Here is a 19,541-nt window from a genome sequence, read left to right on the forward strand (position 1 = left end):
TCAAAGAAGAACTTAAAAGAATTCATGGAAACCAATGACAATGAAGACACATTAGTCCAAAACCAATGGGATATGGCAAAGGGGGTCCTCAGCAAGAAATACACAGCCATCCATCCAAGTCTCACTCAGAAAACTGAAAAATTCTGAATTCACCAGCTCTCTTTACACCTTAAAGAACTGGAAAACCAACAAAAAATTAAGCCAATGCCACGCACAGAAGGCACAGAAGGGAAATAATCAAGATTAGAACAGAGATCAATGAGATAGAAACCAGAGATACAGCAGAACATATCAACAAAACTAGAAGCTGGTTTTTTTTGAAAGAATCAATATGATAGATAAACTTCTGGCCAAACTAATCCAAAAGAGGAGAGAGATGACCCAAATTAATAAAATTATGAATGAAAGGGGAGAGATCACAACTAACACCAAGGAAATAGAAACAGTTATCAGAAATTATTATCAGTAACTATATGCCAATGAGTTAAGCAATCTAGATGAAATGGATGGATTCCTGGAAACCTATTAACTTCCAAGACTGAAACAGGAAGAAATTGACAACCTGAAGAGACCAATATCTAGTAATGAGATTGAAGCAGTGATCAAAAACCTCCCAAAAAACAAGAGCCCAGGACCTGATGCATTCCCTGGGGAATTCTACCAAACATTCAAAGAAGAAATAATACATATTCTCCTGAAGCTATTTCAAGAATAGATACAGAAGGAAAGCTTCCAGACTCTTTCTATGAGGCCAGCATTACACTAATCCCCAAACTAGGCAAAGAGCCCATCAAAAAGGAGAATTTCAGACCAATGTCCCTGATGAATATGGATACCAAGATTCTCAACAAGATCCTAGCTGATAGGATCCGACAGTACATTAAAAAGATTATCCACCATGACCAGGTGTGTTTTATCCCTGGGATGCAAGCGCGGTTCAATATTCACAAATCAATCAATATGATAGAACAAATCAATAAGAGAAGAGACAAGAACCGCATGGTCCTTTGAATTGATGCAGAAAAAACATTTGACAAGATACAGCATCCGTTCCTGATTAAAATGCTTCAAAGTATAGGGATAGAGGGAACATTTCTCAACTTCATAAAATCTATCTATGAAAAACCCACAGCGAATATCTTTCTCAATGGGGAAAAGCTGGCATATATCCAAGATCTATAGAGAACTTCTCAAACTCAACACCCAAAAAACAAATAATCAAGTCAAAAAATGGACAGAAGATATAAATAGACACTTCTCCAAAGAAGACACACAAATGGCTAACAGACACATGTTCATCATCATTAGCCATCAGGGAGGTTCAAGTCAAAACCACATTGAGATACCACCTTATACCAGTTAGAATGGCCAAAATTAACAAGACAATAAACAACAAGTGTTGGAGAAGATGTGGAGAAGGGGGAACCCTCTTACACTGCTGGTGGGAATGCAAGCTGGTGCAGCCACTTCGGAAAACAGTGTGGAGATTCCTCAAAAAATTAAAAATACAGCAAGCCTATGACCCTGCAATTGCAATCCTGGGTATTTACCCCAAAGATACAGATGCAGTGAACAGAAGGGTCACCTGTACCCCAATGTTCATAGCAGCAATGGCCATAGTCGCCAAATTATGGGAAGAACCAAGATGCCCTTCAACAGAAAAATGGATAAAAAGATGTGGTCTATATATACAATAGAGTATTATGCCTCCATCAGAAAGGATGAATACCCAATTTTTATATCAACATGGACAGGACTGGAGGAGATTATGCTGAGTGAAATAAATCAAGCAGAGAGAGTCAATACCATATGGTTACACTTACTTGTGGAGCATAAGGAATAACACAAAGGACATTGAGTGAAGGAGAGGAGAAGTGAGTTGGGGGAAATCAGAGGGGAAGACAAACCATGAGAGATTGTGGACTCTGAGAAACCAACTGAGGGTTTTGGAGGGGAGGGGGCTGGACGGTTGGGAGGGCCTGGTGGTGGGTATTAAGGAGGGCATGTATTGCATGGAGCACTGGGTGTGATGCATAAACAATGATGCTTGGTACATTGAAAAAATAAAATCTTTTAAAAACAGGGCTTTGTAAAGCTCTTTTCTAAGTCATCAAATTAGAAATATTGGTTTGTAATATATAAAATATAACCAGTACAGACCCACATGCTGTACCACATTAATTCTGTCCCACAAAGAGACTCTGTCTTGGAAGCTTTTATGTATTCTTACCCATGTGACAGGCAAAGGAGATCTCATTCCCCCTAGTCCTTCAACTATGAAAAAACCATGCCATTATTTTTTAAATTATCTGCCCCCCTCAAAAGCACAACTCATCCCTTGTGAATAATAACTATTTCTTTTTTTTTAATTAGAGACTTAAAATATATTTTTTCAAGTACATGTGTTTGTAGGTACCCTAATCCCAAATAACCATAAAAACATAAAGTCATAAAACTTTGGGTACTTGAACGGGAAATATTTATAGATAGATAAAACTTACAGGACCCCTCAGATGCTACTATACATAAATATAAAACTAGCCCTGAGTATAATAATAGCTATCGTTTAGAATAAACTAGATAAAGCAAAGAATTCAGTAGGCAAAACTTCGTTAGTTTAAGAATTAACTTAGGCATCCTCAAAGCTAAAAGTTTGTTTGGTTTTTTCTAAGATTTATTTGTTTGTCAGAGAGAAACAGAGCAAAAGCAGAGGGGAGCAGCAAGCAGAAGGAGAAGCAGACTCCCCGCTGAGCAAGGCGCCTAATGTGGGACTCCATCCCAGGACCCTAGGATCATGACGAAGGCAGATGCTTAACTGACTGAGCCACCCAGGCATCCCAAAGCTAAAAGCTTCTAGGTGCAGTTCATAACTAATCCATTATACATTTGTTCCCAGCAAAACACAAAAATTAACTGTCCAACTCACAAATTTTCCCAAGATTAAAAACTACACACACACATGCATGTACACATGCATACAATACAGTATTCATATTGCTGTGTAAAGAAATAAACTTGAAGATCAATAAAAATGTGTCAAAAAAATTACAAAGACCCCAAAATATGCACAAAAATGCCATCATAGCACCCTGCAATATAAGAGAACTTATTTAATGAGACTATTCAAGAAAATATTAAAACTGAGGGATATAAAAAAAATAAAATAAAATTGAGGAATATGATTTTAAAAAGCATAAGTATGTTTTAGTGAAACATTCAAAAATATATCCGTTATAAATTTAATTTCTAATTCCTGTATAAAATAACTGAAATTAGTTACATCTACTCACAGAAGACTCTTAATATATCACCATGTCAATTATTGACTGGAACTCTCTGTGGTAGAGAGTTTACTGCCCTAACCTTCCCATCCCCACCAACAAAGATATGCATGTCTCAATCCCTGCAATTTGTGAATATGTCATCCTATATGTCAAAAGGGATTTTGCTTGCTCTGAAATGTAGAAGACCACATGGAAAGACCTGAGAGATACCTCTAGGAGCAAAGACCTAGATGACAGGCAGCAAGAAAATGGGAACTCAGTCCTACAACCTCAAGAAACTGAATTCAGCCAACAACCTGACTGAGCAAGGAAATGGATTCTTCAACAGCATCTTCAGTAAGAAATGCAGCAGCCCTGCAAACATTTTGATCTTTGCTTGGTGAGACTAATATCAAACTTATAACCTATAGAACCATGGTAAGTGGGTATTGTTTTAAACCAGTACTTTTATGGTAGTTTGCTCCAATAGCAATAGAAAACAAATACATTCTCAGAGGAGGAGAACCACATCACCAAAAGTAAGGGAAAGGTAGAGGCAACACCTAAAAACATCTCAAACACATGCAATTAAAACAATTTTTAACCAACTAGCCAAAACTGCATCATAGTCATTGAACAATTTTGTACCTAGCAAAATATCAGAACCAAAACAGTCATATTCTTTAACTAAATTGAATGATGTAAATCAACACAGCATGAGTGGATATCCACATACCTAAGATTTCTTCCCCTCATAATAAATCTATGGGGTGGAGAGGTATTTCTAATTTATAGAGGAAGAAACTAACAAAATAAATAAATGACTGTCCTAATGATATATGGTTAGCTAGAAGAAAAATGGGACCTTAGACCCCTGCCTCCTCCACTATGGCATTACCTTTCTGTGAAAGCACTATAAGTAGCTGGTCAAGAGACATACTCTGAGTTTTCTATTTTTTTATTAGGTTTATTATAATATGAAGGATGTGTAATGGGAAGAAGTAGTTCAGTTCTGTTCCTTTCTAAATTACCCCTCAAAAACAGAAATTACTCAGAACAGAAAAAGTCTTCTAATAGCAGGAGGTTTCCTTTTTTCGCAAGTTCACACAAATGCTTCCTAGGCTGTCAAAGGGCTATAGTTTCATTTTAATATACTATGTAATTCTCTAAATACACATCTAAATTAAACCCAGTGCTCTATTCCCTGAATATATTTCTATCCAAGTTCACCCAGTGGTTCTATATGCAAGCTTTATCAATGTAGAATGAATAACACTCATACTGTGGCCGAGAGACAGCCATATAAGTTGTATGTGTCACTTTCCACTAAATCTGTGTCAATTTTACATACTCTGTAAAATACACAGTTTCATTTAGAAGCTGCCCTCTGCCAGCCTGTATTTCTGCCTTCAAAGCCACAGGAAAGAAAGCAACCTAATGGAAGCTACCACCTCTTTGAAGATGTCTTCTATTTAACACCACAGGGGGAGATTAATTAAATTAAATAGAAGTTATGGCCTGTGAATGAAAATACACAGTGTGTGAACTAAATTAAATATAACTGAGCAGGAGATGCAAAATTTTATACCAAATTTAACATAAAGATATATTTCTTGTTAAAGCATGTTTTATATTACTTTCAAGAAATTCATGTTTGTACTAAAGGCAATTTTAATCATTTCTTCTTACCATCCTCCCTCAACATCTTACTACAGTTTTAACAGAAACTTTCCTCTGTAAGTAGCTGTTTTCTAAGCCATGGACTAAACTCAATTTGGACAGAGCCAAGACTACCTAATGTGGAGCCACAGGGAGCCACTAAAAAATCTCACAAAAATACAACTGGTGGCTTTAAGAAAGAAAGCAAACATCAGCTGCATAAAAATTACCTCTGCTCCACATTAATCTCAAAACAGAGAACTATAGCTATAAATGATAATATAGCCCATATAAAATAAATATACCTGGTCTGAAATAAGTTATCATGATACACAACATCAATGAAGGAAAAAAACTGTCGCATGTGATCTTAGGGTTTCCTGCTACAATAACCAGAATACACATTTATTTTTGAGGCATAACTTACCAATTTAGCAACTTTCCCATAGTCAATCCATCGAACTGTAGCAAAATTTGTAGATTCTGCACAGTTGAAACCATGATTAAATCCAGCATGGTAGCCATATGGAAAAGTGATCATAAATTCTCCAGCCTCCTGAGTGATCTGTAGAATAGAAAACATATAATATTTTCTAATTATAAGACTTTCTAAGTTGCAAATACTATTAAAATATATTTCCAAGGGGTGCCTGGGTGGCTCAGAGGGTTAAGCCTCTGCCTTCCGCTCAGGTCTTGATCTCAGGGTCTTGGGATCGAGCCCCATATCGGGCTCTCTGCTCAGCAGGGAGCCTGCTTCCTCCTCTCTCTCTGCCTGCCTCTCTGCCTACTTGTGATCTTTGTCTGTCAAATAAATAAATAAAATCTTTAAATATATATATATATATATATATATATATATATATATTTCCAATAAAGAAAAGAAAAAAAAAGGCCATGATATCAGAGCTATCTAATATAAAAAAAGTAGCCCCAGATCTTTACCCAATCCATTAACAGTTTTTCAGGGAACATTAAAGACTTTTCTAAACAGGGTAGGACCCTGTTTACGGCAATGTTGTTCAATCATTCAATCCATAATCAAAGATATTATATTTTATATGAAGATGTTTTTAAGTTATCAAGTAAATTTGTTTTAGCACTCAACCTGCATATTTTAATACTTTAAAATTCATATTATTGTAGTTCTGTAATGGGACCTATTTTGACTTTTTTTTTTTTTTTTTTGCAGTTACAGCTACAGAAACTCTAATAATGCACCCTCAATAGGGTTTACTATGGACTCTTTTGCTAAATAGTTGGCGGTATTCACCAAATTATTCTTTCATAATACTCAGAAAACATACAATTAACTATATTCCATTTAATAGTAAAATTTCTATCAAAGAACTCAAATATGTATGTATGAGTGCATCTTTAAATATAATTAAAGAAACTTGGGTAAACCAGTCAGAACTTAAAAGCAAACATGAGAAATACATTTATTCCATTCCTATTTTTTAGGTTAAAGAAATCTGGCTTTTTATAACCACCAAAACACACAAATCACACCATGAGCTATAGAAAAATAGTAAAGCAAAATTTTTCTGCTCTCTTTTAAAAATTTACCTATACTATGATGGATTATCAAATGTATTACCTATGCTTCATTTTGTCACCATGGTTCAATTCAGTCCTAAAATGCTGAGAAATGAATCTGGGAGTACGTATGTGTACGTAGACATACAGGAGACATACTGTATAAATACAGACGCTCACAAGGCAATTCAGTTGCCATTTTACGTATACAAAAATGTTGTATGTAGAAGTATTTTCTTTTACAACAAATCTGAAATTTATCTCATCGCCCTCGGGCCCATGACAGCCCAGAAGGTGTTCTACTACAATGAGCAGCACTCCGCTGCCACCTGGCAAGCAAAGAACGACTTCTCAGTGTTCAGCCTGTTTCCAGTTCCATCATTCTGAGCCACATGACAACACAGCCTGGTTCTCCCCTTTCCTGGTCTAACTGAATTTGATTAATTATAATTGGGCTTGGAAACTAGGCACTTCCCTGTACTATGTGATAAAACAAAACTCAAGCTAGTCAACTATTTCTAACGCTACACATATGGGTAAAGAGGGTAGGGTTGCTGCCACTGGGATAAAGTAACTACCTTCACTGTGCCATTGAATCCCACCCACAATCCTTTTCTACTCTACCTAGAAACCTCTGTTCTTGCCATGTTGAAAAAGAGTACCTGTTCCCATTGAAAGGGACTCTAAATTTTATGCTTCTATATAATTTCCAGAAACAGTGAGTCTCAGTTAGCCAAAATATTTTTTGGCTTATTTTACTGCCTCTGTGTAATATGTACATAAGAAAGCACGGTGACAGAAAAGAACAAGTCCCTTTTATTAAAAGACTAAACAATCATCACAATTCCATATCACAAAAGAAGTTGGAAAGGAAAGTACACGTAATCTAAAAGCAGACATTATCAGTTTATTAAACATATATATATGTGTGTGCATATATATATATAATTGCAAATACATTGAAAGAAAAAGGAAAATAATGTTACTTTGACTGTGAAATGATTGCCTAAAAAGAGGGTCAAAATGAGGAGAAAGAGGGCTATGCAAAGCCCTTTTATAGATCATCTCTTTTCATCCTCATAATAGTCCTATTAAGTGGGTACTATTATTATCATCATTCTCCAGCTAAAGTAGCTGAAGCTCAGAAAAATTATGTAATTTCCCCAAGTGACAGAAACAGGAATGAACTTGGGAAGTTTAATTCAGAAGCCTACACTACTGTGTCCCATGATACATTATCATCATCAGAGAATAAGTTCCTTGAGGAGTACAGAGTCATCACATATTCTTCGTCAACATGGAAAGGGAAATGGCAGTATTTCACATAAAAAAACTGCAAATGTCAATCAGATGGTGAGGCACTGGTGTCTTCAGAAGCCATGAAATGTCCCAACCTCAAGAGATCAAAGGAGAACCTGTCATCTGGTGTTTTACCAAGTAGTACTGAAAAGCCACAGCCCAGAAAGGGGTGCAGGGCACCTGCCTCCTTCTCCCCAGAGCTTGGAAAGGAGCTACAAGCTCCAAAGGCCTCCAATCCTGGGGAAATGAACCAATCCCACACTCTGCTATTTCACAGGACCCTCTCTTCAAAGACCAGCTTGATCAGTATCTATCACCAGCCCTAAAATCATTAAGGATTTTCTGTTCTTGGGAGACTACTCCATTCATTCTCCTCTCTCTTCTAAAATTCCAACTTAAATAGAAGTGTCTAATTAAGTTAATGCCAACCACCTAAAAGAAAGACTCACTGATGATGTGTCTGAGACTGAAAAGCCCAGTGCCTAGAGGTATCTGTAAGTAAGACAGAACCTGACAGTGGCAGTGGCCCATCTGGGGGACACGGCCCCTGCCCTCTGTACCTGTGAGTGCTGTAGTCCATCACCAGCTTCTCTCCACACACAGGCACATCCCCCACAGTATACATCTCAAAGACCTGCTTTTTGTCAAGGCTAAGACTATGCGAGTAAAACAGTGGTGAGAGCATCCCTGTCACACAAAACAAATATGTCTCATCTCATGCATGAATACAGCGTAGACAGTTTGTGAGTGAGCAGCAACCACCTCCAAGTTGGAGAATGACTCCTCGTCCTTACAAAAATTCTACACTGAACAAAGCTGGGGGTGGGGGGATGTGCTTTCAGGGCTGGGGATTAAGAAGAGGTAAAGATTTAGTCACAAGTGAAAAACTTCTAAAGTGAAAAACAACAAATATTATGGGAAGAAAAGTCAAATTAAAAAGTGAAGAAAAAAAGATGAAGAGAGTGTAGCTATTTATTAATATGTCCACAAGTAGCTAATTCCTAAATCCTCTTCTAACTGAGACAAGCTTTTATTTATCTGGTCAAAAGCTTTTTGTCACTTTAGCTTCTTCACATAAAAGTTCTCCTGTTCAAAAAAAAGTTCTCATGCTCATAATAATTCTGACCCAGTAACTACCCATGGGCACAAAGAAAGAGGAACCTAGTATGTACTGAGCCTTACAGAACTTAATCTTCAGAAATATTTCAAAGAAGCAACTTCTGATTATTAAATCATCAGGCAATTTTATTCATAATGAACGCTCAATTGTATTATGTCTGAAGATGTTTAGAAGCAACATACTGGTATCGTAATCATAGACTCTAACCAACCAAACTAACGATAATTGTTCTGAGTTCTTTTTTCTTAAGATTTATATTTACGTAAGAGAAAGAGAGAGCATGCCTGTGCACACAAGTGAGGGGAGGGGAAGAGGTACAAGAAGACTCCCTCCTGAGTGCCTAGCCCACGGGAGGGGCTCCATCCCAGGTCTCTGAGATCACAACCTAAGCCATAGTCAGATGCTTAACTAACTGAGCCACCCAGGTGCCTCTGTTCTGAGTTCTTTTTAAAAAATAGATCACACATACATAAACTATGTTGTTCATATAAAAGTCTTTAATGTAGAAGTGCTACATCTTATTTTGTTGAATGTCCTGCATTTTACTTTTAGTATTATTATAAGTGAACTATAACCAGCATGAAATTATAGTAAATGTACCCTGAATTAAAAGTAATTTCATGGGGCACCTGGCTGGCTCAGTGGGTTAAGCTGCTGCCTTCGACTCAGGTCATGATCTCACGGTCCTGATACTGAACCCCACATCAGGCTCAGCAGGGAGCCTGCTTCCCCCTCTCTCTCTCTGCCTGCCTCTGCCTACTTGTGATCTCTCTCTCTGTCAAATAAATAAAGAAAATCTTTTAAAAAAAAAAGTAATTTCAAATTAGTACTCAGATAAATAATTGTTATGTTATAAAACATGAATTTGCATTTTTCTCCCCACATCCTAAAAACCCTATTTGAAGTCAAGGATATATTAGTTTGTGTTAAATCTGTCTTACATATAAATACTATGCACACAAAATGAATGTTAAAAAATAATACTAATTTACCTTATCAAAGGGAATACCATATTTCTTCAATACAGACGGAGATATCAGTGTCATCTTGTGGCGAAGAAATGCATCACACCCTTGAGAACTGCTTGGGAAAAAACCTAAATGGAAACAATGAATATAAGTAGTGATGTGCCAATTATGATAAAATTTCAGATAGATTTTTTTAAAGCTTATGTTTTAGTATTCTCACAGAAAGACAGTTCTATGCAAACATATATCAACTCCATAAAAAAAACCCTGGTACTAAAAATTAGAGTCAGAATTCTTAAAAGCTAAAGGATACATCTTTATATCACTAAAGGCTGACCTTCCTTACAAAAAGAGTGACCAAGAATTGTTTTCATAAGATATAAAATTACTAAGCCTTACAAATTTCAACTTACAAATTTTAATTCAACCTAATATCTGGTAAATGGAGAAAATAATAAAGATGGTTAGGAAAGGTTAATACACATTTTAATACAGAAATCTCTCATTTTAAGAAAGACTCCTAGAGGTGATCGTTCCAAATGCCTGGCAAAAGAAGAAACAGCAGTTCCCCACCTTTCTGTGTTTCTTTCTGATCAATGTAATACAGTTAACTGATACTGTAGATGCTGCTGCTATTAAAAACAGGAGTGCATATGTCCCTTAAATTAGTATTTTTGTGTTCTTTGGGTAAATTTCACTCATACATGTAATTTAAGAAACAAAACAAGCTAGCAAATAGGAAAAACAACAAAGAGAGGCAAACCAAGAAACAGACTCTTAAATATAGAAAGTAAACTAATGGTTACCAAAAGGGAGGTGGGTGAGGGGAATAGGTGAAATGTGTGATGGGGATTAAGAAGTGCACGGGTGTTGTGATGAGCACAGGTGGAAGTACTAAATCACTATATCGTACACCTGAAACTAATATTACACTGCATGTTAACTAACTGGAACTTAAATTAAAAGGTTAGCTTTGATGAGCACAGGTGGAAGTACTGAATCACTATATCGTACACCTGAAACTAATATTACACTGCATGTTAACTAACTGGAACTTAAATTAAAAGGTTAGCTTTGATGAGCACAGGTGGAAGTACTGAATCACTATATCGTACACCTGAAACTAATATTACACTGCATGTTAACTAACTGGAACTTAAATTAAAAGGTTAGCTTCGAAAAAAATATCTTTAGGAGGGGAGTCAAGATGGTGGAGAAGTAGCAGGCTGAGACTACTTCAGCTAGCAGGAGATCAGCTAGAGAGCTTATCTAAAGATTGCAAACACCTGCAAATCCATCGGCAGATCGAAGAGAAGAAGAACAACAATTCTAGAAACCGAAAAACAACCACTTTCTGAAAGGTAGGACTGGCTGAGAAGTGGATCCAAAGCGACGGGAGGATAGACCCCTGGGGAGGGGCCGGCTCCAGGCAAGCGGCGGAGCAACGGAGCACAAAATCAGGCTTATAAAAGTCTGATCCGCTGAGGGACATTGCTCCAGAGGCTAAACCGGGGCAAAGCCCACGCGGGAGCAGCGTGGCCTCAGGTCCCGCAGGGTCACAGGAGGATCAGGGGTGTCTGAGTGTTGCAGAGCTTGCAGGAATTAGAATGGGAAAGCCGGCTACAGAGACAGAGCCGACAGTAAGCTCAGAGCTCGGGGTTACCTTTAACCGGTCGCAGGCTCGGTGAGCTCGGAGCGCGGTCGGAGGTCAGGCAGACGGGAGTTACTGGGAGCTGTTCTCTGAGGGCGAACTGAGAAGTGGGGCCCTGGGCTCTTGGCTCCTCCGGGCCGGAGACCAGGAGGCCGCCATTTGTATTCCCGTCCTCCGGAACTCTACGGAAAGCGCTCAAGGAACAAAAGCTCCTGAAAGCAAACCCGAGCGGATTACTCAGCCCGGCCCCTGGTAAGGGTGGTGCAATTCCGCCTGGGTCAAAGACTTGAGAATCACTACACCAGGCCCCTCCCCCAGAAGATCAACAAGGAATCCAGCCAAGACCAAGTTCACCTACCAAGGAGTGCAGTTTCAATACCAAGGAGAGCAGCAGAATTCCAGAGGAGGAGAAAGCAAAGCACGAAACTCATGGCTTTCTGCCTGTGATTTTTTAGTCTTGCAGTTAATTTAATTTTTTTCTTTTACATTTTTTTTCTCTTCTTCTGCTAAAATTTTAACTTTTACCCTTTTCTTTTTTAACGTTTTTTAACTAGTTTATCTAATATATATATATTTGTTTCTTTTTTATACTTTTCTTTATTCGTTTTCTTTTTTTAATTCTTTTCTTTTTTTTCTTTTTTTTTTTCTTTCTTTTTGAACCTCTTTTTATCCCCTTTCTCCCGCTCACATGTTGGAACCTCTTCTGATTTGGTTAAAGCATATTTTCCTGGGGTTGTTACCACTCTTTTAGCATTTTACTTGCTCCTTCATATTCTCTTATCTGGACAAAATGACAAGGTGGAAAAATTCACCACAAAAAAAAGAACAAGAGGCAGTACCAAAGGCTAGGGACCTAATCAATACAGACATTGGTAATATGTCAGATCTAGAGTTCAGAGTGACAATTCTCAAGGTACTAGCCAGGCTCGAAAAAGGCAGGGAAGATATTAGAGAAACCCTCTCGGGAGATATAAAAGCCCTTTCTGGAGAAATAAAAGAACTAAAATCTAACCAAGTTGAAATCAAAAAAGCTATTAATGAGGTGCAATCAAAAATGGAGGCTCTCACTGCTAGGATAAATGAGGCAGAAGAAAGAATTAGTGATAAAGGAGACCAAATGACAGAGAATAAAGAAGCTGAGCAAAAGAGGGACAAACAGCTACTGGACCATGAGGGGAGAATTCGAGAAATAAGTGACACCATAAGACAAAACAACATTAGAATAATTGGGATTCCAGAAGAAGAAGAAAGAGAGAGGGGAGCAGAAGGTATACTGGAGAGAATTATTGGGGAGAATTTCCCCAATATGGCAAAGGGAACGAGCATCAAAATTCAGGAGGTTCAGAGGATGCCCTTCAAAATCAATAAGAATAGGCCCACACGCCATCACCTAATAGTAAAATTTACAAGCCTTAGTGACAAAGAGAAAATGCTGAAAGAAGCCCGGGAAAAGAAGTCTGTAACATACAATGGTAAAAATATTAGATTGGCAGCTGACTTATCCACAGAGACCTGGCAGGCCAAAAGAGCTGGCATGATATTTTCAGAGTACTAAACGAGAAAAACATGCAGCCAAGAATACTATATCCAGCTAGGCTATCATTGAAAATAGAAGGAGAGATTAAAAGCTTCCAGGACAAACAAGAACTGAAAGAATTTGAAAACACCAAACCAGCTCTACAGGAAATATTGAAAGGGGTCCTCTAAGCAAAGAGAGAGCCTACAAATGGTAGATCAGAAAGGAACAGAGACCATATACAGTAACAGTCACCTTACAGGCAATACAATGGCACCAAATTCATATCTCTCAATAGTTACCCTGAATGTTAATGGGCTAAATGCCCCAATCAAAAGACACAGGGTATCAGAATGGATAAAAACACAAAACCCATCTACATGTTGCCTCCAAGAAACTCATTTTAAGCCCGAAGACACCTCCAGATTTAAAGTGAGGGGGTGGAAAAGAATTTACCATGCTAATAGACATCAGAAGAAAGCAGGAGTGGCAATCTTTATATCAGATCAATTAGATTTTAAGCCAAACACTATAATAAGAGATGAGGAAGGACACTATATCATACCCAAAGGGTCTGTCCAACAAGAAGATCTAACAATTTTAAATATCTATGCCCCCAACGTGGGAGCAGCCAACTATATAAACCAATTAATAACAAAATCAAAGAGACACATCAACAATAATACAATAATAGTAGGGGACTTTAACACTCCCCTCACTGAAATGGACAGATCATCCAAGCAAAAGAAGGAAATAAAGGCCTTAAATGACACACTGGACCAGATGGACATCACAGATATATTCAGAATATTTCATCCCAAAGCAACAGAATACACATTCTTCTCTAGTGCACATGGAACATTCTCCAGAATAGATCACATCCTCGGTCCTAAATCAGGACTCAGCCGGTATCAAAAGATTGGGATCATTCCCTGCATATTTTCAGACCACAATGCTCTGAAGCTAGAACTCAACCACAAGAGGAAGTCTGGAAAGAACACAAATACATGGAGACTAAACAGCATCCTTCTAAAGAAAGAATGGGTCAACCGGGAAATTAAAGAAGAATTGAAAAAAATCATGGAAACAAATGATAATGAAAATATAATGGTTCAAAATCTGTGGGACACAACAAAGGCAGTCCTGAGAGGAAAATATATAGCGGTACAAGCCTTTCTCAAAAACAAGAAAGGTCTCAGGTACACAACCTAACCTTACACCTAAAGGAGCTGGAGAAAGAACAAGAAAGAAACCCTAAGCCCAGCAGGAGAAGAGAAATCATAAAGATCAGAGCAGAAATCAATGAACTAGAAACCAAAAAAACAATAGAACGAATCAACGAAACTAGGAGCTGGTTCTTTGAAAGAATTAATAAAATTGATAACCCCCTGGCCAGATTTATCAAAAAGAAGAGAAAGGACCCAAATAAATAAAATCATGAATGAAAGAGGAGAGATCACAACTAACACCAAAGAAATACAAACTATTATAAGAACATACTATGAGCAACTCTACGCCAACAAATTTGACAATCTGGAAGAAATGGATGCATTCCTAGAAACATATAAACTACCACAACTGAACCAGGAAGAAATAGAAGGCCTGAACAGACCCATAACCAGTAAGGAGATTGAAACAGTCATTAAAAATCTCCAAACAAACAAGCCCAGGGCCAGACGGCTTCCCAGGGGAATTCTACCAAACATTTAAAGAAGAACTAATTCCTATTCTCCTGAAACTTCCAAAAAATAGAAATGGAAGGAAAACTTCCAAACTCATTTTATGAGGCCAGCATCACCTTGATCCCAAAACCAGACAAGGATCCCATCACAAAAGAGAGCTATAGACCAATATCCTTGATGAACACAGATGCAAAAATTCTCACCAAAATACTAGCCAATAGGATTCAACAGTACATTAAAAGGATTATTCACCACGACCAAGTGGGATTTATGCCAGGGCTGCAAGGTTGGTTCAACATCCGCAAATCAGTCAATGTGATACAACACATCAATAAAAGAAAGAACAAGAACCATATGATACTCTCAATAGATGCTGAAAAAGCATTTGGCAAAGTATAGCATCCCTTCCTGATCAAAACTCTTCGACGTGTAGGGACAGAGGGCACATACCTCAATATCATCAAAGCCATCTATGAAAAACCCACCGCAAATATCATTCTCAATGGAGAAAAACTGAAAGCTTTTCCGCTAAGGTCAGGAACATGGCAGGGATGTCCATTATCACCACTGCTATTCAACATAGTACTAGAAGTCCTAGCCTCAGCAATCAGACAACAAAAGGAAATTAAAGGCATCCAAATCGGCAAAAAAGAAGTCCAATTATCACTCTTCGCAGATAATATGATACTATATGTGGAAACCCAAAAGACTCCACTCCAAAACTGCTAGAACTTGTACAGGAATTCAGTAAAGTGTAAGGATATATAATCAATGCACAGAAATCAGTTGCATTTCTCTACACCAACAACAAGACAGAAGAAAGAGAAATTAAGGAGTCAATCCTATTTACAATTGCACCCAAAACCATAAGATACCTAGGAATAAACCTAACCAAAGAGACACAGAATCTGTACTCAGAAAACTATAAAATACTCATGAAAGAAATTGAGGAAGACACAAAGAAATGGAAAAATGTTCCATGCTCCTGGATTGGAAGAATAAATATTGTGAAAATGTCTATGCTACCTAAAGCAATCTACACATTTAATGCAATTCCTATCAAAGTACCATCCATCTTTTTCAAAGAAATGGAACAAATAGTTCTAAAATTTATATGAAACCAGAAGAGAACTCGAATAGCCAAAGGGATATTGAAAAAGAAAGCCAAAGTTGGTGGCATCACAATTCCGGACTTCAAGCTCTATTACAAAGCTGTCATCATCAAGACAGCATGGTACTGGCACAAAAACAGACACATAGATCAATGAAACAGAATAGAGAGCCCAGAAATAGACCCTCAACTCTACAGTCAACTAATCTTCGACAAGGCAGGAAAGAATGTCCAATGGAAAAAAAAACAGCCTCTTCAATAAATGGTGTTGGAAAATTGGACAGCCACATGCAGAAAAATGAAATTGGACCATTTCCTTACACCACACACAAAAATAGACTCAAAATGGATGAAGGACCTCAATGTGAGAAAGGAATCCATCAAAATCCTTGAGGAGAACACAGGCAGCAACCTCTTCAACCTCAGTTGCAGCAACATCTTCCTAGGAACATCGCCAAAGGCAAGGGAAGCAAGGGCAAAAATGAACTATTGGGATTTCATCAAGATCAAAAGCTTTTGCACAGCAAAGGAAACAGTTAACAAAATCAAAAGACAACTGGCAGAATGGGAGAAGATATTTGCAAACAACATATCAGATAAAGGACTAGTGTCCAAAATCTATAAAGAACTTAGCAAACTCAACACCCAAAGAACAAATAATCCAATCAAGAAATGGGCAGAGGACATGAACAGACGTTTCTGCAAAGAAGACATCCAGATGGCCAACAGACACATGAAAAAGTGCTCCATATCACTCGGCATCAGGGAAATACAAATCAAAACCACAATGAGATATCACCTCACACCAGTCAGAATGGCTAAAATCAACAAGTCAGGAAATGACAGATGCTGGCGAGGATGCGGAGAAAGGGGAACCCTCCTGCACTGTTGGTGGGAATGCAAGCTGGTGCAACCACTCTGGAAAACAGCATGGAGGTTCCTCAAAATGTTGAAAATAGAACTGCCCTATGACCCAGCAATTGCACTACTGGGTATTTACCCTAAAGATACAAACGTAGTGATCCGAAGGGGCACGTGCACCCGAATGTTTATAGCAGCAATGTCCACAATAGCCAAACTATGGAAAGAACCTAGATGTCCATCAACAGATGAATGGATCAAGAAGATGTGGTATATATACACAATGGAATACTATGCAGCCATCAAAAGAAATGAAATCTTGCCATTTGCGACAACATGGATGGAACTAGAGCGTATCATGCTTAGTGAAATAAGTCAAGCGGAGAAAGACAACTATCATATGATCTCCCTGATATGAGGAAGTGGTGATGCAACATGGGGGCTTAAGGGGGTAGGAGAAGAATAAATGAAACAAGATGGGATAGGGAGGGAGACAAACCATAAGTGACTCTTAATCTCACAAAACAAACTGAGGGTTGCTGGGGGGAGGGGGGTTGGGAGAAGGGGGGTGTGGTTATGGACATTGGTGGGGGTGTGCTTTGGTGAGTGCTGTGGAGTGTGTGGACCTGTTGATTCATGGACCTGTACCCCTAGGGATAAAATTATATGTTTATAAAAAATAAAAAATTAAAAATATATGTATCTTTAATATTGGGGTGCCTGGGTGGCTCAGTGGGTTAAGCCTCTGCCTTTGGCTCAGGTCATAATCTCAGGGTCCTGGGCTCGAGCCCCATATTGTGCTCTCTGCTCAGCAGGGAGCCGGCTTCCCCCTCTCTCTCTCTGCCTGCCTCTCTGCCTCCTTGTCATCTCTCTTTGTCAAATAAATAAAATCTTAAAACAACAACAACAACAACAACAAAAAACCTTTAATATTGTGCACCTGGGTGGCTCAGTTACTTAAATATCTACCTTTGGCTCAGGTCATGATTCCAGGGTTTAGTCCCTCATTGGGCTTCCTGCTCAGTGGGACCCTTCGTCTCCTTCTGCCCTCCCCCCTAACTCATGCTCACTCTCTCTCTCTCTCTCAAATAAATAAATAAAATCTGTAAAAAAAAAAAAAAAAAAAAAAAAAAAGGTAGCTGCTACCAATTCCTGAACCAAATTCCCAGACAGCTCCGGTCAAATGCTGGAAACCTGTCCCACCAGTCTGTGTGGGAGCAGTGTTTTGAGCAGTCCTTTAAATGAGGAAGCTTAAGATGCAGCAACCCTTTTGCTCAATAGTTTATCAAGGACCAAAACACAGTCATTTTTCTCCACCACTGACTTCATCCCTGTAGTTTTTGTCTGAGGCAGACTCATTAATTCAGCCACGCAAGCTACAGGAAAATGAACATGCATGATGCCCTGCTCTTTGCCTTACTTACTCAGAGAGAAACACTACCAACGCAAAGCAAGTGCAAAAGCAAGAAGGGGAAGTGGGAAAGCAAGAAGGGAAAGAGACACAGAGAAAAGACAGAGAAGAATCTTAGAGAAAGAACCCAGAAAGAAAACAGAACTCACCAAGAAGACAAGGTGATGCACATGAATAAAGTGGGTAGAGGCACAGAAGCTGTTTAACTCCTTCACTGCCAAAATGAAGACAAAGCCACTAGAAATGTTACTTATCTAACACTATAGCTCACTACATGCAAATAGTTCAAGATGTGACCAATTTGACAAAAGGATTACCAGTATTCATTAACTATGAACAATTTTAACCTCATAGAAGTGTCTCACAATATTTTTAACGTAAATCAAAACCACAATGAGATACCATTCTAACACCAGTTAAAATGCCTAAAATTAACACGACAGGGAACAACAAATGCTGCCAAGGATGTGGAGAAAGGGGAACCCTCTTACACCGTTGGCAGGAATGCAAGCTGGTACAGCCACTCTAGAAAACAGTATGGAGGTTCCTCAAGAAGTTAAGATTAGAGCTACCTTACAACCCAGCAACTGCACTACTGGGTATTTATCTAAAGGATACCAACACAGTAATCCCAAGGGGCACCTGACCCTCAATGTTCATAGCAGCAATGTCCACAATAGCCAAAATGTGGAAGGAGCCAAGATGCCCTTCAATAGTTGAAGAGGTAAAGAAGATGTGGTTCATATTTACAATGAAATATTATTCAACCATCAGAAAGGATGAATACCTATCATTTATATCCATCACATGGATGTAACTGGAGGGTATAATGCTAAGTGAAATAAGTCAGTCAGAGAGACAGTTATCATATGATTTCACTCATGTGTGGAATATAAGGAACAGCACAGAGGATCGTAGGTGAAGGAAGGGAAAACTGAATGGGAAGAAATCAGAGAGGAAGACAAACCATGAGTGACTCTTGAGTCCGGGGAAACAAACTGAGAGTTGTGGAAAGGGAGGTAGATGGGGGGATGGAATAATTGGGTGATTGGCATTAAGGAAGGCATGTGATATGATGAGCACTGGGTGTTATACACAATTAATGAATCATTGAACACTACATCAAAAACTAATGATGTACTGTAAGTTGGCTAATTGAATTTAAATTTAAAAAAAAAAAGAGGGGTGCCTGGGTGGCTCAATGGGTTAAGCCTCTACCTTCAGCTCTGGTCATGATCTCAGGGTCCTGGGATCGAGCCCTGCGTTGGGCTCCCTGCTCAGGGAGCCTGCTTCCCCCCTCTCTGCCTGCTTCTTGTCTACTTGTGATCTCCTTCTGTTAAATAAATAAATAAATATTTTTAAACAAATAAATGAAAAAGAAAAAATATAAATAAATAGGACTTATTGATGCCACCATGGAGTATATGATCATCAGAAGGACACAGATCAACTAGCCAGGAAAAA

General features: G+C 38.4%; 1 protein-coding gene across 7 annotated transcripts in view; it reads right to left on the minus strand.

Annotated features, from left to right (window-relative positions):
- The window catches only part of KDM4C (lysine demethylase 4C), a 476,304-nt gene that overhangs the window by 325,484 nt on the left and 131,279 nt on the right, over nucleotides 1–19,541 (minus strand). For all 7 annotated transcript variants that reach the window (XM_044265695.1, XM_044265697.1, XM_044265698.1 and 4 more), the window contains exons 7-8: nucleotides 9,870–9,973; nucleotides 5,350–5,487 (exon numbers count right to left, since the gene is read on the minus strand). In XM_044265695.1, coding sequence (XP_044121630.1) covers nucleotides 5,350–5,487; nucleotides 9,870–9,973 — 242 coding nt within the window. The remainder of the gene's footprint in view (nucleotides 1–5,349; nucleotides 5,488–9,869; nucleotides 9,974–19,541) is intronic.

The sequence above is a fragment of the Neovison vison genome, chromosome 9, assembly GCF_020171115.1.
Source record: "Neovison vison isolate M4711 chromosome 9, ASM_NN_V1, whole genome shotgun sequence".
Classification (NCBI taxonomy): Eukaryota; Metazoa; Chordata; class Mammalia; order Carnivora; family Mustelidae; genus Neogale; species Neogale vison.